This window comes from Lasiodiplodia theobromae (assembly GCF_012971845.1).
Source record: "Lasiodiplodia theobromae strain AM2As chromosome Unknown scaffold_9, whole genome shotgun sequence".
NCBI lineage: Eukaryota > Fungi > Ascomycota > Dothideomycetes > Botryosphaeriales > Botryosphaeriaceae > Lasiodiplodia > Lasiodiplodia theobromae.
In genome coordinates, this window is record NW_023336585.1 from 816,522 (window position 1) to 843,736 (window position 27,215).

The window sequence follows — 27,215 nt, forward strand, 5'->3', positions numbered from 1 at the left end:
TCAGAAGCGAGTTCGTAGACAAGTAGCGCCATTACTGCTCTGTAGATCAAAGGTAAAGTAATCTGACCGCTCAACACGATGATGTTCATACAAGCAAACCAAAGTAAAGTGGTTGTTTGTGGAACCACAAGACACCACGAAAATATGCAAAAAACGCCATTCCCAGCTCAACGAATAGATGCTGGGTTCTGGAATCAATTAGCCTTTCTGCATCTCCGAGGGCCAGGCTTCGGATTTAAAGAGCACAGTGGAGCATCTGTTATCCTGCGGGATTCTGGACCAGTCCGTACTTCTGCCGTTCATCACTTTCCTAATATCCTACTACTTCCGCAATCCGCCAGCCGAGCTTGCAGCATCTATGCATCCCCTTGTATCCCAGAAGCGATCAACGGCAAGAAATCAGGATAAGGTTTTTTAAATTACGTCAAGGCATGCAAAGAAAGAAGCAGATCAAACGCCCCCCGGCGCCATCCGATACCTTCACACCTATTCAAACTCCTCCACATGTCAAATCCTTCCTCATTACCCCTGTATCCTTTTCATGGCGGCTGGATTTGACAAAATTACCAGGATTTCGCACGATATCTGTCCGTTCGTTTTCCATTTCTGGAGTTGTCCCCGCAGCACGTTGGCAGAAGATGTCAAAGACGATGTGTTGTTCGTAGAGAGTATCACAATCGCGTATGCAAGGAAACTACGTTGCTCATTGTGATTGACAACTCCAAGCCCAAGCATAGGTGACAGGTTCGATATGATGACAATAAACGCTGATGATTTCATACCAGTGGGGCTTGGCCGGAAATACTTCCTTCTGTATCACGCACCAAAACGTACGCACGCATGCGCACTGGTATGGCATGTGCCACTCAAGTCTTTTCCCTGGACGCGGGAAAAGCGATCGTCTTTCTTTGTTGTTCCTTTACGATCTTAGCGTCAGCTACAGGCCCTGGATAGTCACTGATATCCCTGCACAGCACGGGCGTAGGTTCGGTTCCATCGTGGTACAGATCTCAGGTGACAGTTTTTGCTTTTCTATCGCACGGGCTGCGAGATGGGAAGGGTCTTTTCTTCTGCGATGAGAAGCTACGAGTAGTGCGAGTGGTAGGTTGGACTCGCAAAGCTGACAGGAGTAGATACAGAAAGCAAAATCGGCTATGGAGCTGCTTGACCTGGCTTATTTGAAATACACGAAGCGCTACACAGCCATATTCCAGATATGCTGCTCTTGCCAAGCGATTACGAGCATTCCGGTACCGGTGTGGAGGGGTCGCTTTGACCCCTGCGGCTGGGAAGTGAATCTTGCCGTTTCTGGGGTATTTCTCCGGCCGCTTAGCGCGACTGGTGTCTCACTACTACCTCGACGTATCGACAACGGCCAATTTGTATGGACACAAGATCAAAACTCAAAACGAGGCTGATGGGGCAGTTTACTAGGAGATGGTAGTTCCTTATCGACGCTAGCTTCAGCTACTTTGCAATGACTCGAGAGTGATACTGCGGTTTGGAAAGAAAGGTTGATGGAAGAGGAGAAAGACATGGCATCCAGGGATTGCTTCAGCAACAGTGGATACCATCGACACAAGTTTGTTCCGGTGACAGGAAAATAAGCTGTCGGGACGGCCAGTCGGACTGCGCAGGCGGACCGCTCGATGCGCGGCTCCGCATGCGCTCTTCCTAGCCCTACCAAGGGTATTTCGTTCCCGTGTTGATCCTCGAGCTGGGACCGGCCTCTTCCGCGTTGGTCAGTGGCGAGGGAAGGAAAGGAAGGTGCGCCGTAAAGGTGCTCGCTAAATCAGACCTCGAAAGCCCACCTCCCTCGCTTTTCTCTCGTTGCATGCACACCAAGAGTCATTGAAATGGCATGTGAAGCATCAGAGACTGCATCGGCGATGCCGGCGACGGTTGGTGATTGGAGTCTGGGCCTAGATGATGTGGATGCTCTTGGTCGCCTCGTCCCACAACCGCTCTGGAATCTGCGCCAATACCCTCACAACTCCAATTACTGGATGCCACCGTTATCGAGCAAATGTGGGCCTACATTACGTCTAGTAACAGGGTAGTCCAGTAGTTCAGCGCAAATCAACCATGGGGATATCCAGCCAAGGTAGATAACCGTCTGATCTTTGATTCACTACAGTATACCCGTTCGACTCTTTCTATCTTGTCAGGGAGTATTCCATGGAAACCCCCCGGCTCTGACGCCAGATAACATGCTCATGATGCTATGCTATCGCGATGCCCGTGAGCCTCTATGGCACGTCTTCATTCAAAGTCCAGCGGGGAAGAAAGAGTGAGGGACTTCAGCAACTTGCGTGAAGCACTGAGGAGAAGGCTGGAGGTCGGAATCTAGGCGAGCAGTGAAAAGTTTTGTGCAGTGGGGAGGGATTAAATTAGGCCTGTATACCTTGAAAAATTGATGCTCTGTAAACCTCAATGCCGATAGTCGGCGGATCCACTTCTTGTTACCGTTGCCGATGACAGGGTCCACGCCACCTGGCTAAATCCGCTACAAGCATTAGACGTGTACCGTCACTCTAAGTCGTTACATGGCCAAGTTCCTTCTCCGCACATAAACCATTTCGTGGTAGGCAAGCCACTTCGTAGAAACGCAGTTCTTCGTAATGAAGCATCTCCGCGGAAGAGCAGAACAAGACGTTGCTTCGCGAAAAAGAGGCCACCTCGTAAAAAGAACGTTACTTCGTAAGAAGGACGTTACTTCGCGAATAGAGCGTTGTTCTGCGGAAGTCTGGTAGGTGTGGCGGATTTAGGGACCGTACTTGTCATCTGTAATCTTAACCTCTTCAGGCTTACTCTCCTGTCAAAGAAGATCAGAGCATGTTCATCCTACACGTCATGCCGTTCATCCGAGGCTCGATCGACCAGGAATTACGCGAAGGCATCGGTGTGTTGCTTCTTTGGAGCATTGCGAAGGCCGATTGCGGCGTTCTGGGCGGCCAGGTCCATGGACAGACGCTGTCGCAGCCATGCAAGTCCGCAGCTCCAGAATCCCGGTAGCGCGGAAAGCTAAGGGTAGATCACCAGACGGCGCGCATAGAGATGCATTGTCCCGGCACTCGCTCGCCTGAGCACGCTAAGGAATGCGGAAAACGGAAGGACGACAGCGCTGTAAACAGTTGCCCTTTTCCAGGACGCCCAAATAACCATGATCCACCTTTCAATATCTGGGCGGCTGCAGCCCGCTAATCAACGCCCTGATTAAGCAAGAGTGCTGATCGCGGAATGCCAAATGGGGAATGGTCCCGCTCTTCAGCTCTTTCCTCCCCCACGTTGCAGTACCTATTCTTGGCGCGAGCCCGTTGTTTCCACAAGTGGCGCCTCTACAACGCCTCTCACTACCTCGTACGCCGCTGTGCGTTGCACTTCCGCCCGCTGTATGTTCCACTTCCGCCCGCTTATCACCAGCCACTCGCATCAACCGTTTATGCTACTTTTGCCCGTCTCCGACTCCTATAAAACGCTCCTTTACACGCCCTCATGAACTCCAAAGCTCATTCAAGGCCCCCCACGCTCAGTCCTCTTGTACTATTGTGCACACCACTTTGATATTTTCTTGAGCACAAACCACTCCCAGTCTCTCCTGTTTTCCATTTACCCCAACGCCAATTCAGCCACCATCTGTCGTAACCGTTCAGATTGGAAAATGTCCAGACAGAATATTCCTGGTGCGTCGAATTCTCTTGCAGGTCAGCTCAAGGGTAGTACTAACAGCTTTGAAGACAATACCGCATCAGTCGGCAACGCATTGCCTCAGAGAGCTGCCAGTGTTCACGTGCCGCCTTCTCGCGACGCAACACAACAGCCGCACACAGATCTCGACGTAGCCCGGTCGTTGACGCAAGCAAACATCGAGATTCGCCCCGACGTCGAGCATGACCCAAAAGACTACGCACCTTCGGACGAAGAGGCGGATAGATCCTCTTCTGACAACAAAGACCCCGAAAAAGAGCCCCATTACCCGAATTCCTCCGGTTCCTCTTCGCTGGTCCCTGCAACAAAAGAGTACGATCCTACTCAGTTGCTCGAGCTCCCTCCGCAACGCGGAAATCGTCTCTATCGTGCCTTCAGGTGGCAGTTCTTCTCCGTTTACCGCAAGATCTACACCGTTGTCTTCCTCCTCAACCTGATATGGGGCGTTGTCGGTTTCTCGTTTGGCCGTTTTGGTGACAACATCTACGCTTCCGGCAAATTTGCCTCCGACTCAGTTGCAAGTGCCGTCGCCGTAAATGTCATGGTTGCCATTGCCGTTCGCAACGAGCACGTCATCAACGTACTCTTCTCGAGCGCCATTGCAATGCCGCATTGGATGCCGCTCTGGTTCCGCCGTTCCTGCGCCATGATCTACAGTTACGGAGGCTTTCACAGCGGCTGTGCCAGCGCCTCGGCGGTTTGGTACGCCGTATACACGGGTGTCGCCATTCGAGAGTATACCAGCGGGCGGCAGCCTTCTCCGGTCTTCGTGGTCCTGTCCTCGATTCTCCTCTCACTCCTCGTGGCGATCATCGTCCTCGCACTGCCGAACATACGCCAGAAGTACCACAACAACTTCGAGTGCGTGCACCGCTTCGCAGGCTGGACCGTCCTCGGGCTCTTCTGGGCTCAGCTCATCGCCTCCGCCATCCTCGGAAGCCGAATGACGAACACTGACGCCGGCATCACGCTCATCACCTCGCCCGCCTTCTGGTTCCTGACGGCCGCAACCCTCCTCGTCATCTACCCCTGGGCGCGCCTCCGCAAGCGCCCCGTCCAGGTCGACTCCCTCTCCGCCCACGCGATCCGCATCCACTTCGACTTCGGCAGGCCCGCGATCGGCTCAGCCATCCGGCTCGCAGACCGGCCGCTTCGCGAGAACCACGCATTCGCCACGATCCCGCGGGATGACGGCAAGCCGGGCTTCTCGGTCGTGGTGTCCAAGGCAGGCGACTGGACGCGACGCATGATCTCTCACCCGCCGCGGTCGCTGTACGTGCGCTCCGGGCCGAACCAGGGCATGGTGGCCGTGACGAAACTGTTCAGCCCCGTCGTGCTCATCGCCACGGGCAGCGGCATCGGACCCTGCCTCGGCTTCTTCGTCGACGCCCCCGGCCACGACGTGCGCGTTATTTGGAGTACTAAGAACCCTTTGAGCACCTACGGCCCCGCAGTCCTCGACATGGTCAAGAAAGCGGATCCGAACGCGCACATCATCGACACGGATAAGACCGGCAGGCCGGACATTGTCAAGCTTGCGTACACGGTGTACCGCGAGAGCAAAGCCGAGGCGGTGTGCATTATCTCAAATAAGAAGGTTGTGGATATGGTGGTGTTTGGGATGGAGACCAGGGGTGTGCCGGCGTATGGGCCTATTTGGGATTCGTGAGCGGTACTGGATGACCACCCTGTCAGCTTGTTTCGAGTCATTTCGGCTGGACTCGACAGTTTGAGCTTTCCCCCTCTTCTTCGTTGTGGAAATTCCATCCGTCTCACGGAGGCACGTTTTGGCCCTTGTCAGCAATCCCTCTTTTGTTTGTCGTACGCGTCACGTTTCACTGCTTACTGATATTAAGGAGGGTCGGGTTTGCTTGGAAGTTTTCGTACTGGGACTAGAGGCTTACCTTGTTACGCGGGCTTTGTTCTGTATCCTTGCCTTTTCTTTTCTTTTTCTTTTTTGGGCGGCCAATGTTTACGCTCTCTATACTTTCGAGCGGAGAGAGGTACGCACACGCACACGCACACGCACGCGCATTTCAGCACTGCAAATCCTTCGTTTTGTCGTTTATTTGGGGCGCAGGTCTGGGTCGGGAAAAGCAGGTTGAAAGGAACGGAGGATAAAATGACTTTTACGCGTTGATGCATCGGGAGGTAAGGGGACTCACAGAAGAGACGGCTTTCAAAGCCGTTGTGAATCTTAGCGTAGACTTTATGCAGATCGGAGACATGATACCTATATAGATAGAATCGTCAGTTCTTTTTCACTCCTTCTTTGCACAGCAGTATCTCGAGCCTTACGATGATATCGCTGCTAATAGCGTCTACCGCCCGCCTTTTCGGTTTCCTTGCGATTTCTTATTTTTGGTTCACCTTACACATGGATGTTGTGTTCCAACTGGGCCTGTGGCAAGCAGTCATAATGATAAAAATGGATACAAAAGTCGATCTATGCATGACAGTTAAAACGTGTCGTGCGTGGCGTGCCGAGATCAGAATCGCCAAGCCGGCCAGTTTTACTTCTTTTGTCCTTGGCTTCATCATGGTGCTGACTTCAATGGACAGCATGGTGTCCAATAGATCTGCCAAGGCATCGACAGATGGCTGGCGGTGTTGATCCCGGGAAGTGGACTAAGCTAGTAAGTCAGCCGGCGATAGAGCTTGGTGCTGTGCCACTGAGGGCGCGTTCCGAACTCTGAAGTATATTTCTTTTTTTGACATTATTCCTCAGCGCAACGCCTGCATCTTTTCCTCAGGCCCTGGCGCCAACTTTCTTTTTCCTTTTCCCAGGAGATTGAGGATATTTCACGGTGAACGGAAAAAGTCAATATAGTCAAGAGTGCCTGGATCTTTGCGTGTTGAGGGCGGATTTGTCTGCAGGCGTCTTCTGCTCAACGCATTATGGCCAGGAGCATGAACAGGGATTTGGAAGCAACCATGCAATGAGTGAGCAAGTTTATGCAGGGGAAGGTGTAGGAAGGGGTGGAGAGCGCGACGAGTGGAAACGAAAACGGACGTGGAGACGGAAATGGAAACGGAAATAGGCATGCACGTGGTCGGTCGAGGATGGCGCGTCTGCGGTTTCACTCTCTGCACGCAGCTCTCGCGTGGTCTCGAGTGTGGCAAAAGGACGAAGGTGGTACGATGATGCTGTTGGCTGGAGCGCCCTCGGATTCGCGCTTTGGCGGAAGGCGAAGTTCATGGGGCCGAAGAGGTGGAGGTGACGGTGGGCGCAGAACGCCCAGCTTCACAGGCAGATTCCTTTCATGGGCGCCACGGTGCTACCTCCGTGGAAGGATTTAAGTGATGACAGATCAGATTGAGTGGAGACAGATCTCAGTTCCTTCTCGTGGCTTTTCGCTCGTGAAGATGGGGCGCCGCGGTCCCGTCGTATACGCGTCGGGTTGTCGTCGGCACCAACTTGGCTTTACGAGAGGCTTTCTCGGATCGCGAGCAGAGGTCCAACGTAGAAGGGCGGGAGAAGGTGTTGGCTGGCGGTCGAGCGCCGGACGGGAGTTGGGCGGGCCCGTGCAATCCATCAGGCGATAGGGCACGGTGACGGGCTTGTTCATGCATGGAGCGCATGGTGACAATACTGTGGTCTTGCAGAAGATCAGGACGATCTGTTGACGCAGAGCTGGTCCGTCGGGCCTTCTCTGGCCGGGCGCTACGACTGCGGGGGATCCAAGGAACTGGGCCCGCGCTCGCTTACCTTGCGACATTTGTCGTGACTATTCCAAATCACCACCACTCCACCACCACTTAGCCCCGACTCAGCCCGCCTTCCGGCCCCCAAGCTGCCCAAACGTCTGACCGACTGTTTTTCGTTTCAGCATGTCCGTGCTGCGTATTTGTCACTCCGCCAGACACCCTGGCCCCAAGCCCGCCCTGATTGGCCCTCGCCCACTTAATCTCGGAGCTAGTATATCTGAGAAGTCGTCAATTGCAAATGCTTGCTTCAGCAGCTATTAAGCTCTCGGCCTCGCGCCCTTCGCTCCCCCCGCCGCGAACCTATACGTGCCGGCCGCTGCCACCTGCGTCAGTACCCGCTGCTCGTAACATACATAAAGTCTCTTTAGAAATCGCCCCTGCAAAGACACGCCCTTTCCTTCACCACTGTTACCATCATGCCAGCTTCCTCTGCACCTGTCCACTCCCTGCCGAAGAGATCCGAGCACAGGCAGACGTCGAGATCGCATCCCTACCTCGAGCCGAGGCACGCCTCCTCCATCGAGTCTTGGAATCTGTCTGTCCCCGGCCGTTCCATCCAGGCCCACACCCAGCGCCAGCAGTCATCCGCCTCCGATCCCGCTGTCCTGGCCTACCTGCAGCTGAAGATGGCCCTGCTTCGGAGAAAGACCGGCTCTTAAGCAATGCGTGGCCTCGACCCATTCATCCTTGACCTCCACAATGCCGGACAGCGCCAACCAGCGTCAACTCGAAGCGCCCACGCCATGTCTTGTCCGAGCCTTGATTTGTGTCGACGAAGCGAGTGGAAACCTGTACCGAATGATCTGCTCCATCGTCACTTGCCGGTTTCGGAGGCCTCGTCTCAAGTCGCGTTTCGACGACTCGGCCGAACGACATTCTTTATATTAAATTGCCCTATATAAGGTCATGCCGACGGAGAGGCCTCCTCTTCAGCTCCGTCTCCGATCTGCGCGTTTTAATGCTGTTTGTCCTTTCTGCCTCATTGCTCTGGGAAAGTGTCTGGTCGGCAAACCAAATCATGTAGCAGATACGGCCCGATGGTGCCGGATGCAGCGATGTATAGCGAGACAGCGGTGGAGTTCCGGCGTCCTGTTTACCATGAAGATTTATGATTGCTTATGATGGCGCGCGGGATCCGTCAAAGAGAATTTACTCCCGGTGGATGAAATACGTTAAGCAGGTCTTTATGACAAATGAAATGATGCTTGATTCTTCTTCCTCTGAAATTATCTTCGACAGCGCTGACAGGGGAAAGTGTCAGAGGTTTGGTTGCTCCTGCAGTCAGCGTCAGCAAGATTCATGCGCAGATCAGGTCCCAGCGGGAGCATCCAGCCGAGCCTCCCGTGCCTAAGCTCCGTGCCCGCCGGCTTATGCAGTGAGACGCGGGTGCACGTGACGTGTTCTGTGGCTGGAAAAATGCCAAGACTCGGCCTCGAAACTTTCCCGAGCTCAGACCTCGCGCGAGTTGAGAGGTGCGGACTTCCGGTGGTTCAGCAACGACCAACACCATCACCCGCCGACCGACCTCCAATGCTCCTTCCTCGCACCCAAGCGCCCCTCCGGGCTGCTTTGGCTGCGTCGTCGTCACGGACGGCGCATGCTGCAATCTCGCCTGCCGCCTCGCTGAACGTCCTCGACGTCCTCCGCGCCTCGCTCGCTGCTTCGTCGCCGAATCTGACTTTCGTCCGTCACGCCACGCATCAAGCCCAAGGTCGCGCAAACGGTCCCAAGAATGGTCCAGGAAAGAGGCTGGGAGCGAAGAAGACTGGTGGTACGTATATCTGCAATTGAGGGGCTGCGACCTTTTGGTCGGCACAGGAAAACATTCCCATGATATTCCGCAGCCGACAGCACCAATTTTACCAATCCTCTTCTTCATACGCTTTCTTCACGCACCCAATGCTTTACGTGAACCTAGACACTGACCATGTTTCCGCTGCGTCACAACAGAACAATACGTCGTCCCCGGCAACATCATCTTCCGCCAACGCGGCACGAACTGGTACCCCGGCGAGAACTGCTCCATGGGCCGGGACCACACGATCCACGCGACGGCGGCGGGCTACGTCAAGTACTACCGCGACCCGACGTTGCACCCGAAGCGGCGCTATATCGGCGTCGTCTTCGAGCGCACACAGACGCTGCCATCACCCCCGCACGCCGCACGCCGCCGGAGGCTGGGAATGCTGGCCGTGCCCAGGACTGATCTCGCCGAGCCGGTCAGTGCGGGAGGCAATGAGGGCGATCGGAGGAGCGAGGATCTGCACGCGCGGGTGCATCCGGCCGGCGTGGACGTGAAGCAGATCCCTGCGAAGAAGAAGAAGAATATGCCGGTGCAGAACTTGACCTTGCGGCCAGGCTACATGTACCGCGAGGCCAACTGGGAGATTGGAAGGATCGCGGAGCGCTCAGGCGTGGCGGACAAGGTTAGCAAGTTCACGCCTGGCGATCGGTTCAAGGCATGGCGGAAGGCGTCGAGACGGAAGGCCAAGATCGCGGAGAAGAGGAGCATGCGTAGTAGGAAGGGCAAGAAATAAGGGTGTGCAGGGGAGAAGGCAGGTGCTTTTGGTGGAAGTTAGTGAAAGTCTGTGCGGAGGATATGATGGCAAAGGCCGGGTCCTGCACCGTAGAATCTCGGTCCGGTAATAGTTCATGTAAAACAGGCAGCACATGTACAGGCAGACTCATGGGTTGAAGAGCATTAGAAGTGCTTTCATCACCTCTCCTTCCTGACCACATTAATTTCACGTGCATTTGTCTTCACGGTTCCTGCCCGGCGGGTCGGTTTACCTCCGCGTCAACCACCGAATGACGACGCGCCGCCCCCGCGCTATTGGCTGGCAACGACACGACACCCACCTCACCCACCTCACCACCAACCCACAACTACCGCCCCAACCAGACCCTCTTCCCAACCTCTTTCCGCTCCGAGGCCTCCGACTGCAGAAATTTCCCCACGTACCACACTTTCACTTTCTGCCCTCACACCGCCGACCGACAACCACCGCCGCAAGACCTCCGCCGCTCAAACCCCCGCCAGACTTCTTTCGCAAAAAGCCCACACAAAAATGGCCGGCTCCGCCCCCTCGGTCGCGTCGAAGCGGCTGTTCCACGAGTACAAGGCGCTGTCGTCGGACCCGCCGGAGGGTATCACGGCGGGCCCCGTGAGCGAGGACGACATGTTCGTGTGGGAGGCGCTGATCCAAGGGCCCGAGGGCACGCCCTTCGACGGCGGCATCTTCCCCGCCGAGCTCAAGTTCCCCAAGGACTACCCGCTGGCGCCGCCCACGATGCGGTTCCTGTGCGACATGTGGCATCCGAACGGTATGTTCTCTCTCGGCTTTCCCGGCCTCTTTCCCCGTTTGCCCTCTATTGGTGCTTGGTAGTAGAGGGGACGTTGGAGGACACGTTTGCTCTTTTGGGAGGATATCAAGCTGATGTGTGGGGGCTTTGAATAGTGTATCCTAACGGCACCGTTTGCATCTCGATCTTGCACCCGCCGGGCGACGACCCGAACCACTACGAGCACGCGTCGGAGCGGTGGAGTCCCATCCAGAGCGTCGAGAAGATCCTCATCTCGGTCATGAGCATGCTGGCCGAGCCGAACGACGAGAGTCCGGCAAACGTGGACGCGGCGCGGATGTGGAGAGAGAAGAGGGGCGAGTATGAGAGGATCGTGAAGGATAATGTCAGGAAGGGTTTGGGATTGTAAGGGAAGGAGAGGATGCGGCGGAGGGTAATGCATGATTGGAGTTCTTTTGATTTTTGTTCTTGAGGGTTCGAGAGATCTTTGCCTTGCGGCTGCTGCTGTTACTGCTTAGAGAGCGGGTCTGGCGTTTGGCGGTGGACTCGAGTATCATGGAGGTATATGTGCGTCAGCATTTGGCCTTCTTTTAAGTCGTGGGACTATGTAGATGTGCTAATCCTCGCCTCCGCATGACTTTTAAACACTGCTCCTCGGTGGGTATCCACAATGGTCAGAACAAATAAAAGTATGGCTTGAAGGAGCTGGACACTCCCGAAAACCGCAAGTCTGAGTCTTCCAAACAAGTCAGCTCGAATTTGCCACTTTTGGTGAATACTAACTATCTCAGCTATTAATGAAGTCACTTCTACATATGAGAGGGGAGAGTGATTCGCTACGGGGCAGTGACACCTTCAAGTCCCCGGGGGAAAAAAGAGTAGAGAGGGAGAAAATTCGCCAGAGTGAACCCATTAGAAAAAGTCACCCCAGTCGAACCCACCACCGTCACCACCTCCTCCTCCACTACTTCCACCACTTGGCGGCGGCCCATCACCTCCCTTCCCCCAACCACCCCACGGGTCCTGCTCCCCCCAGACGTCTCCTCCTTGCTGCTGGCCCTGACCCTGCCCCGACGCACCGTCCGTCCACGGCTCGTTGTTAGCAACCGGGCTCGCATCGTCTGCGCCACCCTGCTGCTGCCCCGCCCTCCCCCGCTGCATGGCCTCGTACCCGACCATCGTCCCCGCGCCCGCCACGCCGGCGCCCACGCTTTCCGACGACGCGACGCCTCCGATCGCGCGGCCCGCCGCACCAGCCCCCGCTTCGCCGGCGATGACGCCTTCAGCCGCGCCACCGGCTGCCGCGCCTTCCGCTGCGGCACCACCGCCGCCGGGGAGCCAGATGGGGATGGGGAGGCCGAAGCCGCCGGCGGCGCCCGAGTGGCGGGAGAAGTAGTCGAAGTCGATGGAGACGGCGGTGGCGAGCATGACGGCGCGTTGGTCGAGCGTCATGCCTGGTTGTTGCTGGTGGTGTTCGACCACTGATCCCGTCTCGCCTTGGTTCTGCTCACCGGTGTGCGAGATCAGGTGCTTCGGTTCCTGCGCCAGCGCGGCGGCGTCCATGCGCAGCGCGTAGACGCCCGTGTCGGTGAAGATTTCGCGGGCGAAGCCGGCGAAGTTGCGGTTCACGCTGCCGAGGAGCTGGTTGCTGTCTGACATCAGGGTGAAGTCCCATGATAGCCATGGCTCGTTGACGTGGGCGAATTGGAGGAAGGACTGGTGGTCTGCCGCCGCGTTGTTGTCGGAGGATGGAACCGGTTGGAGAGCTGTGGATGAGGATAGTGGGAGGTCTCCGGCGGTGAGCTGCGGGACGTCTACTATGGTGGAGGCGTCGCGAGCGAGGAAGAGATTGTATTTGCGGCGCAGGGGCGCCCATTGTTGTTGGGCTTCGCCGATGATGCGCATGGCAGACAGAGGGAGAGGGGAGATCTGTGCAGTGCTTTGAGAGACGAGCGATGTGACGCTTGTGCCGTTAAGGGCATCAGTTGGAGCATATTCTTGGTCGGTGCCGTTGATACAGTCGTAGATGCGGATCTTAGAGTTGATCCAGCTGAAAGGGCGGTGGAACTGCAGATGGCAGGCATTAGTCTAGTGTATAGGATGGGTTGGTATGATGCGAGACTTACCCTCAGAACTTCTCGCTCATTTTTGTCGAAGACGTGTGTTGTAAAACTTCTATGCGTCTTAAACATTTGTCTTGCCATTGTGCCTCCGAATCCGTTCTCCCGCTCAGCCAAGTAGCCAATGTGGTTACCTTGGCCATCCATGATGACGTATCTATTGGCTTGCTCAAAACCTAGGAGTACGTTCATCATTTCCAGCTGCCTTTGGATGACAATTGTGGAATTGGCTAGGATCGACATCGCCGGGTGATCGGACTTAAGGACGCTGTGAGGATCATCGGGAATGTTGACAGGTGCTAGCAGGTTGCTGTCCGAAGCTGCAGCACTCTCTCGGAGAGCAGCAGACACAGCCTCGATTCTTGATGGTGCATTCTCGGGTTGCTCAGCCTGCTGGTGCGATTGAGCTGGAGTTGTTTCTGGATTGCTGTTGCTAGGCGTTTCGGAAATGCGACCCGCTGGTGTTCTTCCAAGGGGTTGCCGTGGGGATGGAACCGACTTTCGTAAACTACGGGGCCCTGGCGTCTTTTTCGAGTGGAGAGCATACAGTGGCGTTGAAGTGCTCAATGCCCTTGCAGGTATGCGCACGTTCGCTTGGCGGGCTATTGCCCGGGCTGAGAGTCGGATCAAGGGCATGGTGCCCGTGGATAATCTTTTATGCCCTTGTGGGGTGATGAATGTTTGTATGGGATTAGCTAGTACAGAAAGTTAGAAGTTAGGTCTGAATTTTTGAGGCAGGTGTGTTTGCCAAGAGATAAAGGATGGCATGTGTGACTTGAACATCAGGGGATAATGGGAAGGAATGTGAGAGGTCGTCTTCTTGTTACAGAGAGTTATTGCAGCCGAAAGCTAGTGTGAATTTGCCCCCCCGCGTAGCAGATGCCTGTCCAAGGTCGTGGTGGGTAGTTGAAGCAACCGGCCAAATGCGAATGCATAGTTATAAAATCGAGCATCTTTTCAGGTAAAGAAAATTGCCAGGGCATATTTACCTACAGTTTTAGGGCCTTGATATCCATCTGTATTGCGATGTTATGGAACTTGGCGGGGTGTCTCGTCAGCACCTTATTCGTACATGTGCGTCTATATCAGCGCTTGGATTGCGACTCCGTAGCTATTTCAGCAGTAACAGTGTTAAGTGAGGTGATCCCATGCACAAATCCAGCTCTAACTTATGTGTAAGTGTCGCGAAGAAACAGAAGAGAGGCAAAGAAGTTCAAAAGCGATGACGAGAGAGAGGGTTCTAGAATTTGCCACTCGGGTTTTCCACGGAACTCACAGAGCTTGCGAGCGGCGAGCGTGTGACTGAGAGAACACTTACAAGATGCAAATTGGATGCAGCTGAGAAGATGAGGCGCAATGGCGCACAGGGTCTGGGAGCGAGGATGATGACGGAGATGGTGGGCTTGGCTCGGAAGGGTTTAGCCTAACGCTAGCCGGCGGATCCTCGAACCTTTTTTTTCCGCAAATTTCGTCGGCCTCAGTTCTCTCACCACTGCAACCATGTAAGCGACTTGCAGCCCGACATCATTGTCGCAATCCCATTCACTCTCCTGCCGCAAGGCTCTACCCGCCGGCACCCGTGAGTCGCCAGGCGTTTCCTGATGGACACCCAGTGTCGTCTCGCGTAATCACACTATCCTGGTGAGTCAGCCCACTTCCTTTCCTCCGTCACCTGCACGCCTGCCCTCTATATGATGACACCAAAAATCAATCCCACAAGGGAGCGACACTGACTTTCGTCGCTCTCAATGGTGGTCTCGATTTCATAGACTACAACGGTATCTGACCACATCGCTTTCAACCTACTCAAATTTCAGCTTGTCTTCTGTTGGAATTTATTGCTAACGTTTGTCGCGAAGATAGGTAGTATTTTACACCAGCACTATGGCCGACCCAGCCGGAAGCTCGGTTCCGCCGCAGCCTGCCGCAAAGCATGAGAACGGCAATGTAGAATCAGCAGCAAACGGCCGAGGCGCGCCGCAGAAGGAATCCAAGGCCAATGCAAAGCCGGCTTCGCAGCGCCCGAGAAAGCCAAACTATGCAAAGATCCATGCTCAGCCGCTTCCAATCGTGACACATCCTCTGCCAGCCTTCGTCCCGCACAATCCTCTGTCCTTGCTGCGCATTGCCTATCTCATCTGCTCGCAATACTTCAACCCGCCGGCATCCCACCCGCCGAAGCGTCATGTGGCCTACCTCTCGTACGAAACAAGATCCGTCCATGTCACAGATCCTGCCAGTGTGCGTGCGCTGTGGGAGCAGGGCTTCTTCGGGAAGGGCAGCTTGAGTCGAAGCGAGCCCACCTGGCTTGATCGTGAGAAACATCGGCGTGGTGTTGAGTCTGGCCAGATCAAGGCGGAAGACTACACCAACAAGCGAAGGCAGGAGAGGAGGGAAATGAAGAACGAGCGTGCTCGGAAGGAACGTGAAGCTCTTGAAGAGCAGCTGAGGAAGGAGGGAAAGCTGGTTGACGAGTCGACCTTGGCGTCCGCTGCTCAGGAAAGCTCTGCGGCCGCGACATTGGCCAGCGAAACTCCCGGCCAGGACAATGCCTCAGACAGCCTTACGTCAGCGGAGAAGTCTGCAAACGCTTTGAAAGAACTTGCTTTGGACGAGCCTGTGCAGAACGAAGAGCACCTTCAACTCTCCCTTGAGGAAGCCTTCTTCCTGACCTACAGCCTCGGCGTGCTCGAGGTTGTTGCGGCACGCACAAAGAAGACGGTCGAGCCGCTGCAACTCTTCCAGCTCTGCCGCTCTCTTTCTTACTTCCCTCCGTCGTCCGCTCTTCAGGTCAGGCCAGACGATCCGTTCCTTCTCAAGTACGTTGTCTACCACCACTTCCGCAGCCTTGGCTGGGTCGTTCGCGATGGTGTCAAGTTCTCCGTCGACTACATGATCTACAACCGCGGTCCAGTCTTCTCCCACGCAGAGTTTGCGGTTCAGATCGTGCCATCTTACAGCGACCCGCACTGGAAGGGTCAGGAGAAGAAGGAGATGAGCCCGTGGTGGTGGCTGCATTGCGTTAACCGCGTGCAGAGTCAAGTGTTGAAGACGTTGGTGCTGGTGTACGTGGAGGTGCCGCCGCCGATTGAAGGCCCGGTCAAGGATATCGGGGAATTCTTGGGAAGATACAAGGTGCGGGAGTTCGTCCTGAAGAGATGGGTTGCGAACAGGATGAGGGGTTGAGCTCTCCTTTGGACTGGGACTACGGGAAATTAAATCGACCAAGAGGGCTATAAGCTGTCGCGTTGACTATCACTCCATGATTGAAATCCATGAATTATTTTCGGGCATCGAACACGGCTGATACTGGGCAAGTGGGCTTCCTTGCTTCCCAGGTATATCGGTGTTTCTGAACTCTAGCCCCATCCATTTATCTCTCCTGCCTTTGTCATGTGCAATTGCCTACTGAGACCGAGCTACTTGCTCTCCAGGCGTATAAGTCAATGCTAGCCGTCACCGCGGAATATCTGGCAAACAACTGAGTTATTCGAAAAATAGGAGGTTCTAATCAGTATGCTGGACATAATGGGGCTCTGGGATCTCGTGATCACTTGAGCATCCCTGGTTCCTTCTCTCAGATTAGTCATGAATACTTGCAGACTGTGAAAGAAGCAATGATCGTTATGATGCAGTTTAAGACGAGGCCTGAAGACATCATAATCCATGTAGAGAAAGTAACTTGGGAGCTTGTGAGACGCGATTGCCTGAAACGATGTAAAGGATAATGTATCTACCATAAACTGCATTTTAATGGGCATGGCACATGGTCATGGTGAACATTGATTATTTGGGCTTGATTGCAGGCTCTCATTCCTTCAGTGTAATCAGATGTAAATGACTGAGTGTCGATTCTCATTCAGTATGTACTAATACAACCCGTCCTCTTTGGTCACATATCATCTCTTTTCCCGTCTTTCATAAACGCCATATGCCATGTCTTCCCAATGCTGCCGGAACGCCTTTGCTCTTTTACTTTCTTGAAAAAAGAGTCCCCACCCCTCTAGCAAATGCTCACACATATTCCCATAGATCCCTCAAATCGCAGGACCTTCAGTTCCTCGAATCTCGTATGCTATCATTCCCTTTTCAGCGCACTCAGATCACCGGGTTCTTCGTCTCATCCGGCGGCAACTTCATGTAATAATCGATCGCGGCCGAGAAGGCTGCGAAACCTGCGCAGCCCACGGCGGTCGCCTGGGGGCCGGCCTTGGCCGCAAGAGCGCCACCAGTGATGCAGCCGGCGGCGACACCGTTCATGAGGTCGTTCTTGGCGCGAAGGCCCTCGATAGCACACTCAGTGCCGGAGAAGATGGCGCCGATGAGACCAAAGTTCTTTCCCGAGCTGTACGAGGCGCGGCCCATCTCTTTGAAGCCTGCACGCAGTTGTTGGCGGAGGGGCAGCTTGGCGATTTCGGCGCCTTGTGGGGTGAGGGGAGTATCGTAGCGCATCTGTTGAGGTTTCTCTTGTGTCAGCGGGGCGGTCATGTCAGGTGGAGGGAGATGTAGGTGCCGGCGCTGATGGCTCGAAAGAGAGGTGGATAGAGAGGAGTCGGTAGGATTGACGTACGCTGGACATGAAGAGACCGAAGACAGCACCCATACCGGCGCCCGCTACGCCGGACATGACGAGCTTGGTTGCGCAGGACTCCATGCCTGCTTGCATCTAGAAAGGTAGAAAGAGCACATGTCAGCAATGATCTTTGCGAATCGCGAGTCGCATATGGGAGCGCGATGAAACGCGACTCAAAGCACAAGTGTAAGGGAAGAGATCTTAAAAAGACGGAAGGGGAAAGTGTACGAACCGCCTTGACCATGGCCTGCTCTTGCTCGCTCATGCCCTGAGGGTTCTGACCGGGCATACCGGCGCCCATGGGGCGACCGCCCGGCATCATTCCTGGGAAGCTCATTGTCGCGGCGGGATCGGCGGTTTGGTGGATAAATTGGTGGTGAGTTGTGAATGTGAGCGCACGACAGGGTAAGCTTGCGATTGTCGCGGCGGCGAGTCTGGAGAACTTTTGGAGTTCGGTGACGCGCCGATGCCAGGGTCCGGGCTTTCGTCCCGATCATTCCCGCTCCGCCCCGAGAACTGTCATCTTGGCACTTTTACCTATCAACGACTAGCGCTTATTCGCGCGCCTACAACGCCCGACGACCGCTGTCTTTTTCTTCCACACCTACTACCAGGAGTAGGACGCAGTCTGAGCTGCTACTGTCCTCAATGTTTCGAAACCTCATCTACAATACTGAATTTTTCTCTATTAAGGTGGTTATAAAAGGCTTGAGTCAGAATGCCATACCCACCACCGCGAACGAACTTCACCATGTCGTCGACCGAAAGCATGGTGGTGAGGTAGCCATCTCCATCGCCAATAATGAACTGGACTCTGAGAGAGTCAGCGCTGGTATGAAGCGGCGGTGCAGCTGCCAGCCGTTACTGTTATTGACAAGCTCCTATCTAAGGGTACTGAGATAATTCTCGCGGCTGATGATGCAAATGTGAGGGCATGCGAGGCTGAGGAAGACATCCATAGGTGCATTGTCCGTGAATAATGAGGTAGGCATTAGTGATGATCGTCCATTTGGTAGTCCCTTGTTGGAGATCCTCTGCAACCTCGAGATGAACCTCTCCCTAAAACCAGACAGTGTAAGGATCCGCATCCCTATCTGCGTTTACTTTTACTTGCAGACCATTATCGCCGCCACATTTTCCCCTTCATATTCATGCTTTTTTTTCCTTTCTTGATCCTCGTGCTTGGTTTTCTTGACCTTCATGTTTTTTTTTCTTGACCTCTATGATTTTTTTCTTGACCTCCATGCTTTTTTTCCCCCTTGGCTTCCATACTTTTTGTTTCCACTTCCATATCCTTTTTCTTTCCCTGCCGCGTGAGCACTGGTTGCGCTGCTCCCAACACCAGCATCTGTTACCAGTATGGAAGTCGTGGCAGGTCGTCCAAGCCATCTTACTCCCAACCAACCCTCTCGCCACCCCTCTCCTCTTCTGTAATCGGAAACACCAGCTCCTCCTCACCACCATCATCTTCATAATATCCCACCAATCGCTCAAACAACGAGTTCAGCTTCTCCAGGAGGCCATTACGTCCTCCGTCTTCGCCCTCGTCCGTCATCATGTCCCTCTTGCCATCCCCACCATAGGCCAACCTAGGTTCCTGATTCGGCGTCGGCACAAAGTCCCCCTCCAGCCTCCTCTTCCTTCCGCCTCGCCTCGCATGGGTCGTCGCCACCTCATTAGCCTGCTGCCTCCTTCCCCGAAGCCTCATCTCAACCGCCGATCCGCCTCGACCCCCCTCATCGATACCCCACCGATCCGGCGTCTGTGGCAGCAGCCGTGCCTGCTCGTCGACGAACCGACTCACGTAATCGTCCCTGTCGCGGGCAAACTTGTAGTTTCCGGCCGCCGCCGCCGCCGCCGTCATGGCCTCCGCGTCGCGCTTCGCCTTCGCCCTCATGCGCGCCTCCCAGATCTTCTGGATGCGGCTCTTCGGCGTCTTGTATTTGCGGGCCTTGATGCTGCTGCTGCTGCCATTCATCTCCCAGTTGCCGTTATTATCGAAAATTCCAGTCGTGGCCTCGCGGAGCGGCAGGCGGCCCGATCCGGTTGCGCTGCGGTGGTTGTCGTTGGCGTGGAGGTGGAGTGATTCAGAAAATAGGTATGCTTGAGCGGGTGCGGTGGCGGTTGCGTGGACGACACTGGGCGAGCGCGCGGGCGGCTCCGGCTCGATGTCGAGACCGCGGTGGAAGGTGAAGTGGTAGACGAGGACGGCGGCTGTCATCGCGACGATGAAGGTGATGATCGCGAACGGGAGGAGCCAGGCTGGCGGGGATGGCAGGGACGGGAGGTCGGAGGTGGCCATGACTGTGGTGGTTGTCGCCGCGACCGCGAAGGAGGAGGGTGAGCTTGCGGTTGTGGTCCTCGGCGGGCGCATAGTTGGCCTTGGGTTGGTGGTTCAGCCGTTTGCCTTTGTGGCCGGAAGGCGAAGCCGGCGTTTCTGTTGCTGCGCGACGAGTGTGAAGATGCGAAGTGTCGATCGGATGGGAAGATGGAGCCGGTTGATATAGTTTTGTTTTGTTCCTGGTTGCAGCTGACGTGCAGACTTGTCACTTGATCAGGATAGGGTGTCCGTTGAAATGTCCGCCATGTGATTGTAGTAGTGGTCTTTGATAGCCCTGGAATTTACAGTCACTGCCTTCTGGAAGCGGGCCTGCATGTGTGTGGCATAACTTGCATAAATGTCTAGCCGCGGATGACATCCCGCGATATTTCCTCACCTGGTGCCCTGCGTAGTCACATGTCATGTGCACTCAAACATGTAGACATAAAGGGAAAGCACGTATGGGTCCATGGCTTTTGTTAGCTTGTACCGGCAGAGCCAACATATTTCACCATATGTACCAGCACCTATTAAAAAGCACAAGATGACAAACTACTATAATATCTCCATCACTTGCTGAATAGTATGCTTAATTATTAGCTCCATTTTGTAGCTATTGTCTAAAATTTCAGTAAAGACAGTCAAGCTCGAAAGTATTTCTAACGGTTGCCAAATACCTTCTTTCCTATCCTTAAGTAATATTCTTAAAACACCTACCCGGCTATCTCTAGGCGTACAATACTTTTATTTGATGCTGATGCGGTATACACATTCTTAGCAAAGCCACCTAATCATTCTCCTTCTTAGCGTTGGCCGTGTCGGCCTATGACCTACCAGGACGTCCGAGATAGGCAATGGAGGTTTGAAGCCCACACGATGTCTTTCAATAATCGTTGAAGTTTTGTCAATGCTGCTTCATTTTCTTGCAGAATTCTCGTAGATTAAGGCGGGGTTTGTTATGGAACAGTTCTAACATGGACAATATTCTTTGCCATCGATTTGGACGTTGAGGCAGACGTCATGCATTAAACCTATTATTTTCTACCACCTAGAGATTTCTGTTTTTCTCAACCTTCCAACATCTCTCATACCCATCTCATCGTAATCAGACGTGTCTCCATCACCCAACCAAAAAGTACAAAACGGACCCCAAGGAACAACTGACCCCTCGGGTTAAAAACAACAAACGCGGGGTATCCCATGCGCTGTATAAAGAACACTGAAGACGAGCAAACCACGAACGGGCGCAGAAGCTCAATCTTGATGCTTTTGGACGAACCAATGAATAGTGATATCCGAGATCTATCCCGTCTAACTACCACAGAATGCAACTGTGGATATTTTTCGTTCTGAAAACGCCGTGTAAAGTGATTAAAGTATTTCAGTATCAAAAGAACATTTTCTTCCTCGCTATAGAACGTATTCACGATCTTTTAACGGCGGTTGAAGTTCAAGAAGCGAGCCTGTAGGGATCAAAAGTTAGTATCGACTGTGGCCAAGATAGCAAAGATAGCATGGAAACTTACAGCAGTGAACAACAGAATCAAATTGCTGCCGATGAAAGCAGCAAAGATACCCAGATCCCTCCAGCGGTTGCTGAATTCGTAGCCGAGCGGCTGGTAGAACTCATCACCGACCTTGTACGCGCAGTACTCGCACTCGCTGGTCTGGTTGTTGACAATGTATCCGGGACCACCGGCAGCGAAGTATCCCGACATGTAGTCGCCGCACGTCTGGTTGGCAGGCGCGTTGAAGCGGTTGAGTTCGACGCTCGTGCACTCGACGCTGCGGCCGTGCAGCTCGGTGACGAGCATGCCGCCGATGAGGCGGGTGAAGGGATCGAGCTGGTATAGCCAGGCGCGCCAGAACTTGGGGATCTGCGGCTTGGGGATGGTGACACCGCAGAAGAGGGCGAAGACGATGATGACGAAGGGGTTGATGTGCGCCGAGATGAACGGGTCGGGCGTGATGGCCGCAATCAGTTGTCCCAGAGTCACCGAGAAGACCTCGGTAATGAGGATGATGAAGAACTGGTAGCCAGCACGGCTCGATTCCGACTGGAAGCCTGGAATGTAGTACAGCGGAAGGAAGAAGCCCACGGCGCAGAGCACGCTGTAAGGCATTTCGGCAATGACCATCGAAAGCGCGAAGGGGAACGTCTTGTATGCCTTGGAAGATTGCTCGCGGAAGGAGATCATACGCGAGATGGCGTACTTGGGCTCGATCTGGGCGAGGATGAGGGCGGGCAAAACGGTGACCTGGAAGATGACGAAGACGCGGTACTGGAGCGAGGCGCGGGAATCATCAAGCTGCAGGAAGGCGAGACCGGTGAAGAGGGCGATGACGACGTGGTTGAAGAAGCGGGTGAAGCCGTAGTTGGGCGTGCGCCAGTAAGACAACTGCTGGCGAGCGTTGACACGCTTGATCTGGTACCACAACGGAGTGGCGTACTCCTTTTGCTCAACCTCAGGGGCGGAGCCGACTTCTTCGATGCGCTCGCGCTTCATGCGGATGATGTTTTCCTTGACCTTGGCGAATTCATCAGAGTCCTTCCAGATGTCACCCCAGTCCTTGTTACCAATGCGAGGGGTTTGACCGGCACCAATGGCATCAAGCATCCATTCGGCAGGGTTGAGATCAGCAGGACAGTCGGCGCCGTTCTTGTGGAAATATTCAAGCAGGACGTGAGCATCTTTGCCAATATCGCCAAAGTAAACGCACTGGCCACCACGCTGAAGCAGCAGAAGCCTGTCAAACGACTCGAACAGCGCCGAGTTCGGCTGGTGAATCGTGCACAGAATGGCCTGACCAGCGGCAGCCAACTTCCTCAGGAAACGGACAATGTTGAAAGCACTCTGGGAGTCAAGACCGGAAGTGGGCTCGTCAAGGAAGAGAAGCAGCTCGGGCTTGGCAGCAAGCTCGACGCCAATGGTAACGCGCTTGCGCTGCTCAACAGCAAGACCGTTTTCAGGATCGCCGATGATAGCATCGGCAATATCCTCCATTTCCAAAAGAGAAATGACTTCCTCAACATACGCGTACTTCTCCGACTGGGGGACATCATACGGCTGGCGCAGGTCGGCAGAGAAACGAAGAGCCTCACGAACAGTCTGACTGGGCTCGTGGACGTCGAGTTGCTCAGCATAGGCAGTACCACGCTGGAAAGCGATACCGGGAGGCTTGCCGTCGACGAGCTTCTCGCCGTTGATAACGCCAATGTTCTTACGCGCAGCAAGAACATCCAAAAGAGTAGTCTTGCCTGCACCCGAAGCTCCCATAAGGGCCGTAAGCTTGCCAGGCTGGACATAACCGAAGATGTTGTTAAGAAGGCGCAATTGACCTTGACCAGAGGGGTGCGGAACATCGTAGCAGAGGTCCTCCCAGGTGAGAACGGACTTGGAAGTGATCTTGAGGCCGTCGCCAGCTTCAACTGTTTCCTCCTTGCGGTTCCTCTTGTCCTTCTTGCGCTGGAGCTCCTCATTGAGCCCCTTAGTTTCGGAGTTCTCCTTGGCAAAGAAAGTGACCGTCTTTCCACCTGCGCCCCATTTGATATGCTCGCCGAGCAGAGCATTCGTACCCAGGAAACCGACGATGAGGACGACCATGATACCCCAGTTGCGCCAGAGATCGTCAGGGTTGTACGCAAAGCCCTGCTCAATGTAGGCGCTACCAGAGATCTGGTTGGTGCCTGGAGTGCTACCGGCGAGCGTGCAAGACTGATGGGCAATGTCGTTATAGTCGCCACCGGCGGGTACGAGGGAATCCGAAGCGCAAGTGAGGGTGAGACGCTTGAACTCGTTCATCATGAGAGAAGAGAAGCCGAGACCCAGAGCATTGATGTAGAAGATCCACCTGAGCCAGACCTGCTCTGACTGCCACTGGATAAGATATCCTGAAGTCAAGACGAAGAAGGTAATGATCGTAGCTGCAAGACGGATTGCAACGTCAAAGTCGGGGCAAAGACATCCGACAGTACGGAAGAACAACGTCATGGAGAGGTAGCCAGAGATAATGATCAGCACGAAGGTGAAGAAGGCACCAGCATCGAGGACCAGTCCGCACATGAAGTAAACCATGATACTGAAGACCAAAATCTTCGCGCTTGCGAAGACCGTGTCGACCATGATCTGCGCAATCCAAAGAGCGGAAGGACGATGGAAAGTATAGGCCCGGTGCTTGTTGATGATCGGCCGTCCTGTCATAGTAGAAGCCAGCTCAGAGAAAGCTTCGAATGCGTTGAACAGGAGAGAGATGAACAGAAGACCACCACGGGTGAAAGCTCCAGCACTGGTCGTAGGAAGCTTGAGCCAGACGGTACCGAGGATAATAGCGACAACGATGGACGTGAGCCAAGAGACGGTCAGAGAGAACTTGTCCTGCCACTTGAGGAAGAACTGACGGCGCATGAGAGCCCAGACCTGCAGGTAGAAAGGAATCGTGTAGACAGAGCGCTTGGAGGCATGCCTCTTGCTCTGAGTAACAGCAGTCTGGAAGTCATCCCAGGTCTGCTTCTCTTGGTTGATCACTCCGCGGTATTCCTCCATATCCCTGTCCATGCGAGCAGCAATATCAGACTTCTTGTACGCTTCAGCCAGACCCTCGGGGGTGCTGGGAACATTGTCTGCGCTGTGTCCAGGCTTGAACTCGCGCTCGAACGGATCGGTACAGCCAGTCAAGTAGTCGGGAGTCGTCTGCCTAGGCTTCTCAAGGAAGCCAAGACCCTCGAAGTAAGCACGAGCCTCGTTTGCGGCACCATAGTACACGCAGCGACCCGAGTCAATGACCATGACCTTGTCGAAGACCTTGTAAATGGACTCGGAAGCCTGGTACAACGAAACAAAGGTGGTGACTTGGTGGATGTCCGTCAGAATCCGCAGAGATTTAGCATAATCGAGAGCGGTGGAAGCATCGAGACCACGGGTTGAGTTGTCCCACGAGCAGATACAGGCGTTGGTGATCATCATCTCAGCAATCGAGACACGCTTGCGTTCACCACCGGAAACACCACGAACGAACGGATTGCCGACAATCGTGTTCTTCGTGTGCTCAATGTTGAACATCTTAAGCAGCATATCGATAACCCTCTGCTTGAAGTCCTGTCTGCTGAGACCGGCTGGGCGGGCACCAGGAACCTTCGTCTCCAGGGCGAAGTCGAGAGTTTGGCCGACAGTGAGAGTAGGGTGATGGATATCATCCTCCTGGTTGTACACGGCCTCGCCACGGTAGCGCTTCTCGAAAGTCGCAGCATCGAAAGGACCATACAGGACCTCACCGGAGACGTCGGTGTAACCGAAACGCTGATTCGCAATAACCTTGAGGAAACTCGTGCAACCGGATCCAGGACGACCAAGGACAAGAACCATCTCGCCAGGCTTGGCCACTCCACGGAAATCCTTCAGGATATCGAACTCACGGCCTTTCTTGCCGACACCGATGATGTTCTTGGCGGTCTCGTAGACGTTGAAAAAGGAAACGAAAGCTTGCGGGAAAGTCTGGGTAGAATAAGCTTATGTCAACACTCAAGATAGCGTTTCTCTTACCTTGACGTAGTTCTTCACACCACCAATGCCGCGAACGGTCAGTCCGTCCCAGATGACGCCAACCTTCTTGGACTTGATTCCAGCTTCCTCCTCTTCTCCCCTCCGTCCTCTGAGCACAGCCTCGAGATCAAAAGGTTCTTGATCACTCTCCTCCGATACGCTGGCGACCTTCTCGATGTCTGTTGCACCGGCTTTGTGTTTCTTACTCTGGCTACGCGACAGGCGGGATAGCTCGCGGCTCAGCTCCTGGAAGTCGTGCTCTGCGCGGGCAACATTGATGCCGTCATTGACGTGCACGACAGAACTCTTAGAGTTAAGGGTAACGCCATCCGCATCGCTGTTAGGCTTCTCCGAGGGCACAGAATTCGCGTCCGACTTGACAACAGAGCGGTATTCGTGTGCAGGCTCAGCCCGTTCTTGGGGCTGGGAGGCGGTGATGGCGGCGGCACCGGCAGCAGCAGCAACTCCTGCGTTGTTGGCGGTATCGAAGTAGGCGGAGTTTGCGGTGTGCAGGGTCGTGCTGGCGTCCTGGCTATCGGGTCTAGCGGAAACGGACATGGATGTGCTGCCATGGCGGCCGGCAGAGCTGTCAGCATCGAAGTAGGCGGAATTTGCGGTATGCAGGGTCGTGCTAGCGTCCTGGCTATCGGGCCTGGCGGAGACGGAGACGGATGTGCTGCCCTGGCGGGCGGCAGAGTTGCTTATAATGTCGGCATCGCTAGCATTGCCGCCACTTAGGGCGAAGGTGGAGCTCTTGGTAGCGAGAGTGGCATCTTCACTGCCTTGCCTGGCGTCACGGAATTCGGAAACGGACTCGGATCCTTGAAGTAAGGCATGGGCGTTAGCTGCTTGAAGGGCAAGCTGAGCGTCGGCGGCAGCGTGATCGTCGGATTCGTTAACAGCGGCCAGAGATCCTGACGACTGGAATGCCGTCACGGAGCCAGACCTCAATGCGGACTGGGATCCAGACTCCCTGAGTTGCGAGGAAGAGTTTGAGGCGTGAAGCTCAGAGAGCGAATCGGCGGAGAAAGACTCGTTTCGGAGGGCAGACTGCGAACCAGTGCGCAGCATGGAATGGGATCCAGAGCTGTGCAGCCGGAGTTCTGACTGTGAGCCGGAGCCATGAAGCTCTGAACGAGACTCGGAACGGATGACGGAACGGGTCTCGGAGTGGACGACGGAGCGAGTCTCGGAGTAGGTGGTATGAACTGATCTGGTCTCGTTCATGTCACCGCCGCCATTGGGGCTGGACACAAACATCTGGATCATGCTGGGATCCAGGCCCCCGCCCTGCTGAGAGAGCATCTGGATGGTGCTGGGATCCAGTTCCTCGCCCTCTTGAGAGATGATCTGGATGGTGCTGGGATCCAGGCCCTCGCTCTGTTGAGAGAGGCGGCGAATGGCCTCAGCCTGAAGCTGCTCCGGATCGAGACGATCCATGTTGGGGACGAGCGGCGAGCAAAGGAAGCGGGTAGGTGGTGGATGGGGCGGCCCTTAGGCTCTCACGCAGCCTATATACGGGTCTTGCAACGCGGCCGCCGCACTATCTGAGGGGAAAAGGAGGACTGAGTTTACAGCGGGGATTTGTAGAGCTGGAGAAATGTGGCCCGGGATGCGTACCCTTGCAGAGGGCTTGGCGGGTCCGGACAAAATGGGCTTCTTTCGACCTTAACACCGTAAGTCCGTGGCGTTGGTGGAGCGCAGGGGCCTCCGCACGAACTTGGGCGTACGGATAGTGTGGTGGAGAATGTGCTTGTAGATAGCCGGACGGACCCCTGACCATGCTGAGTCCCGACCGCGTGAGGTATCCAGATCGCGACACCGGTGTACAGCCATGATGCATTTTCTGTCCACCGACAGAGGGGCAACCTTCTCCAAGGCGGGCACGGCATGGCGCGAGGCCGGAACAAGGAACCGAAGTTAGCCGATGTTTGACGGCCAAG

The 27,215-nt window shown here is 54.8% G+C and overlaps 9 protein-coding genes across 9 annotated transcripts; 5 read left to right on the forward strand and 4 right to left on the reverse strand.

Moving 5' to 3' along the window:
* Positions 1-3,661: 3,661 nt before the first annotated feature.
* LTHEOB_3659 (Amino acid adenylation domain-containing protein) lies at positions 3,662-5,377 on the forward strand (the record flags this gene model as incomplete). The annotated part of the gene is made up of 1 exon (XM_035512606.1): positions 3,662-5,377. The coding sequence occupies one exon, from the start codon at positions 3,662-3,664 to the stop codon at positions 5,375-5,377; it is 1,716 nt and encodes a 571-aa protein (XP_035362747.1).
* Positions 5,378-7,832: 2,455 nt separating this feature from the next.
* LTHEOB_3660 (uncharacterized protein) lies at positions 7,833-8,075 on the forward strand (the record flags this gene model as incomplete). Its single annotated transcript, XM_035512608.1, has 1 exon — positions 7,833-8,075. The coding sequence occupies one exon, from the start codon at positions 7,833-7,835 to the stop codon at positions 8,073-8,075; it is 243 nt and encodes an 80-aa protein (XP_035362748.1).
* Positions 8,076-8,946: 871 nt separating this feature from the next.
* Positions 8,947-9,953, forward strand: LTHEOB_3661 (50s ribosomal protein l27; the record flags this gene model as incomplete). Its single annotated transcript, XM_035512609.1, has 2 exons — positions 8,947-9,187; positions 9,367-9,953. The coding sequence occupies 2 exons, from the start codon at positions 8,947-8,949 to the stop codon at positions 9,951-9,953; spliced, it is 828 nt and encodes a 275-aa protein (XP_035362749.1).
* Positions 9,954-10,484: 531 nt separating this feature from the next.
* LTHEOB_3662 (Ubiquitin conjugating enzyme) lies at positions 10,485-11,128 on the forward strand (the record flags this gene model as incomplete). The annotated part of the gene is made up of 2 exons (XM_035512610.1): positions 10,485-10,740; positions 10,875-11,128. The coding sequence occupies 2 exons, from the start codon at positions 10,485-10,487 to the stop codon at positions 11,126-11,128; spliced, it is 510 nt and encodes a 169-aa protein (XP_035362750.1).
* A 503-nt stretch (positions 11,129-11,631) lies between these two features.
* Positions 11,632-13,082, reverse strand: LTHEOB_3663 (Scramblase; the record flags this gene model as incomplete). Its single annotated transcript, XM_035512611.1, has 2 exons — positions 11,632-12,786; positions 12,846-13,082. The coding sequence occupies 2 exons, from the start codon at positions 13,080-13,082 to the stop codon at positions 11,632-11,634; spliced, it is 1,392 nt and encodes a 463-aa protein (XP_035362751.1).
* A 1,641-nt stretch (positions 13,083-14,723) lies between these two features.
* On the forward strand, positions 14,724-16,025 carry LTHEOB_3664 (tRNA-splicing endonuclease; the record flags this gene model as incomplete). Its single annotated transcript, XM_035512612.1, has 1 exon — positions 14,724-16,025. One exon carries the CDS (start codon positions 14,724-14,726, stop codon positions 16,023-16,025), a length of 1,302 nt encoding a protein of 433 aa, XP_035362752.1.
* A 912-nt stretch (positions 16,026-16,937) lies between these two features.
* On the reverse strand, positions 16,938-17,749 carry LTHEOB_3665 (Mitochondrial inner membrane translocase protein; the record flags this gene model as incomplete). The annotated part of the gene is made up of 3 exons (XM_035512613.1): positions 16,938-17,291; positions 17,410-17,505; positions 17,645-17,749. The coding sequence occupies 3 exons, from the start codon at positions 17,747-17,749 to the stop codon at positions 16,938-16,940; spliced, it is 555 nt and encodes a 184-aa protein (XP_035362753.1).
* Positions 17,750-18,802: 1,053 nt separating this feature from the next.
* LTHEOB_3666 (uncharacterized protein) lies at positions 18,803-19,786 on the reverse strand (the record flags this gene model as incomplete). The annotated part of the gene is made up of 1 exon (XM_035512614.1): positions 18,803-19,786. The coding sequence occupies one exon, from the start codon at positions 19,784-19,786 to the stop codon at positions 18,803-18,805; it is 984 nt and encodes a 327-aa protein (XP_035362754.1).
* A 1,379-nt stretch (positions 19,787-21,165) lies between these two features.
* On the reverse strand, positions 21,166-26,712 carry LTHEOB_3667 (ABC transporter; the record flags this gene model as incomplete). The annotated part of the gene is made up of 3 exons (XM_035512615.1): positions 21,166-21,195; positions 21,259-25,224; positions 25,273-26,712. The coding sequence occupies 3 exons, from the start codon at positions 26,710-26,712 to the stop codon at positions 21,166-21,168; spliced, it is 5,436 nt and encodes a 1,811-aa protein (XP_035362755.1).
* Positions 26,713-27,215: the final 503 nt, after the last annotated feature.